Genomic DNA, 3,368 nt, shown 5'->3' on the forward strand with positions numbered 1-3,368 from the left:
GCGGACCTTTTTTTAAAGTCCCTACCGGGATCGGGTTGGGGTTGAACACTTTTTCAGAAATTAGGGGCGCAATTTTCGCGCTTGCCCCGGGCGCCGTTTTCCCTAGATACGCCACCGCTGCTTCCTATTTCAATACCTCATAGCTTGTGCAATCCTCCACACTCCGAACGTTGGTACTTCTCGGAGGTACACGTTCCCTGGTTGGCACGTCACGGACAACATGACGTCACTGGATTTTGAACTCAGTGCTAATAACGACGTTACGTTGGGATTGAGTAGCGTCAACATGGAGAAGCGGGACATGCGTGAAATAGGTAAGCTGTTAACAATTGATAATTGCTACTTCTTCTACTATATTTCTAAAGCCCTTATCCAATACAGGACGAAATGAATGGTGGTTTGCGATGCAGAATGTATCTAGAGTTCGGGACGATCTTCGTATTAGTAGCAGTGCTGTTATTCAGAGGAAACGATTTAGATATTACTTTAATACACACGCACAAACACACACACACAATTACACACACATACATAAATCATGAAAATGCAGCTGTTTTCAAGGTCATCATTCTAATTCATGTGATGTCCTTACAAAAGTGTGTATAGAAAGACATAGTATGGATGAGCATCGCTATTACTGCAGACTTTCCGTGGACAAAACATCCTGCTGCACAAATTGTCACCCCCTTCAATGGGCGACAAATTGTGCAGGGAGCTGACGGCACAAATTGTTAATGTGAAACTCATGTTAAATTTTCGAGGAAGTGTGTGTGTGTTTGCCCGCACACATGATAATTGAGTGTCCGTTTGTGTGTAAGTGTGAGTATGTTTGGATGTAATGTGTGGGATGCGCGTGAAGAGGAGAGGAGTGGATGGATGGGGTGTGGGTTTGAGGGTCGTGTGTGGATGTGTGGGGGGAGGGAGTGGGTGGATGATGGATGAGTGTAAGGGAAATGTGTGTGTGTGTGTGTGTGTGTGTGTGTGTGTGTCCTACGGATGGAAAGTTATGAGCCATGATAGAAACATGCCGTCAGAACTTAACACTGAACCTTGCCTGTGACCTTTGACCTTAAGGTGACATCCATGTTTGGTAAGATGTGAAACTTTGTATTTTTAACCACCCTTCCCTCCAAGTTTGATGGAAATTCAAGCCCTGAGTACAGAGTTTATAATAAAGTGTTATCTGTGTGTGTGTGTGTGCGTGTGTGTGTGTGTGTGTGTGTGTGTGTGTGTGTGTGGCGTTACGCACAGACGATGGGAGGACGGACGACGGACGGACAGACGTCGCAGGTGATCCCAATACTCTCCCCTCACCTCCGTTGGGCTAGAAAAAACAAACAAAAAGACGTACACACATACACACACACACAAACGTTCGTGCATAAACACATCCATACATGCATGCACATACGTACATACACGCGCGCGCGCACACACATACAAACACACACACACAGAACCACCATCACCACCATACACAAAGACCCCGCCAAACACGCACACATTCACACCACAGGTCATGTAAACCCCTGCACATACACACCACACATACACCCGTAAAGAAAGACCACCATACTCATAACACACACATATCATACACACCACAGACATACGCACCAAACACATAAAAAGACACACGCGCACAAACATCCAAACACAAACGCACACAGACTCCACTACCACTATACAACCACCATGCACAATGCACACAGATTCCACCCATATTACATGTATCATATTCCAAACACACACACACACACACACACATGCGCAGACGCATACACACGTCACATAATTAAGGGCCTACGCACCTACACACCATACACAACACATACCATGTTGCCCCCACCCCCCCCCCCCACACACACATTCACACCGCAAAGTTAATACCAATCATACCATGAGGGCCACCTCCCTTATCATACCCACCCCCATCCAAGCATAACACAGGAACGATCACCTCAACCACCGCACAATTCGAAGTGCATCTTAGCATTATCTTCTGCAGCTTAAGACAATGGCCGACGACAATTTGTGCAGCTACGTTTCATTTTGCCTACAGAAATTGTCGCCATCGAAGTAAAAAATTGGGAACCGTCAACTCCATGCACAAATTGTCGCCCCAAGCCGGGGGTGACAATTTGTGCAGGGATGACAATTTGTGCCGCAACACCCTCTTGACGGACGTACGCAAATGGATATTTGGTGAACAATAACAGGAACAGGACAATTTCATTGAAATCCCAGGGGAACTTAATGTTCTACTTCAAGTTGAAGCTTTTGAAAGGTAGTGGTTTGTTGTTCAGCTCGTCTTGTCAGAAATATTTTGTCTGATTTCTTTTTTCCATCCTTCCGTTGGCAATTCAATGTCATGTGTCGATCAAATTTGGGTTTGGCGGTATAATTCGTCCATTCTTGGGATATCATAGAGTAAGACATTTGACGGATTCAAGGGATAATGCTTGTACGACCTTCTTTACTAATTTTATCAATGATTTCTTTTTTAATTTATCAGAGGGCGGACTGTCACTTGTGGTCTGTACAATTATTGTAATACATTTACTAATTAAAAATCAACATCATCAGGAGGAGGATGTTTTCCAGTTAGTTTCCACTTCAACCGCCCTTTTCCGTAATGTGAGTGATTTTTTTTTTTAATTGTTACAATTGGTTTCCCTCTGTCAAGACCTTTAACCCAAGTCGTTGGTGGTTGGAGCAACACGGCAAGTTCTATACGCCCGTGTGCAGGGAAAAACTTCAGCGGAGACTGTGCAATTACGATCAAAGTGAAAACGCCAAACATCCTTTCTGGTTATGGCATCTACAACCGCTTCTGGATCACTTTCCGTAACAACATGATCGCGGTGGGGCGTCACGGGGATTCTACCCCTTTCCTGGCGGCCACTTACCCGACACTCATGGAAATCAACTACGTCGGTGTCCACACCGGATATGGATCTGAGGGATACTGGAAGTTTCACTCGTTTTGCTAAAGAATTGATATCTGTCTCTGTGCATGGAATCCTGTGCATTATTCTCTTATCGAAGATAATGACATGTAACATTTTTCTTTCGTACTTTTAATTTTTAATTTACTTTACTTTTAAATTTTAATTTTAGAATAAAAGAATAGTATACAGATAAACCCCAAAGTAGTGCAAAACAAGAGAGAAAAGGTATCGTGCATCATCGTATAGTGTCAATGGACAATATTGCATTTACTTAATGAAAATAAGCCTTGCGGACACCTTTAACATGTTTAATGTGGGAAAATCAAAGGAAAATATAAAACCTTTTGATTTTTTTTTTTTCTGGAATTGCTTCGACATTCAGTGCAAATGTTTACTCAATATATGCTTTTACAGGTT

At 43.2% G+C, this 3,368-nt stretch overlaps 1 protein-coding gene across 1 annotated transcript; it reads left to right on the forward strand.

Moving 5' to 3' along the window:
• The first annotated feature begins 220 nt into the window (after positions 1-220).
• LOC139733224 (C3 and PZP-like alpha-2-macroglobulin domain-containing protein 8) lies at positions 221-2,993 on the forward strand. The gene is made up of 2 exons (XM_071644063.1): positions 221-314; positions 2,749-2,993. The coding sequence occupies exons 1-2, from the start codon at positions 221-223 to the stop codon at positions 2,991-2,993; spliced, it is 339 nt and encodes a 112-aa protein (XP_071500164.1).
• The last annotated feature ends 375 nt before the right edge of the window (positions 2,994-3,368 follow it).

This window comes from Diadema antillarum, unplaced genomic scaffold (assembly GCF_040938485.1).
Source record: "Diadema antillarum isolate AM-2024a unplaced genomic scaffold, OU_Dant_1.0 seq00000463_RagTag, whole genome shotgun sequence".
NCBI classification, from domain to species: domain Eukaryota; kingdom Metazoa; phylum Echinodermata; class Echinoidea; order Diadematoida; family Diadematidae; genus Diadema; species Diadema antillarum.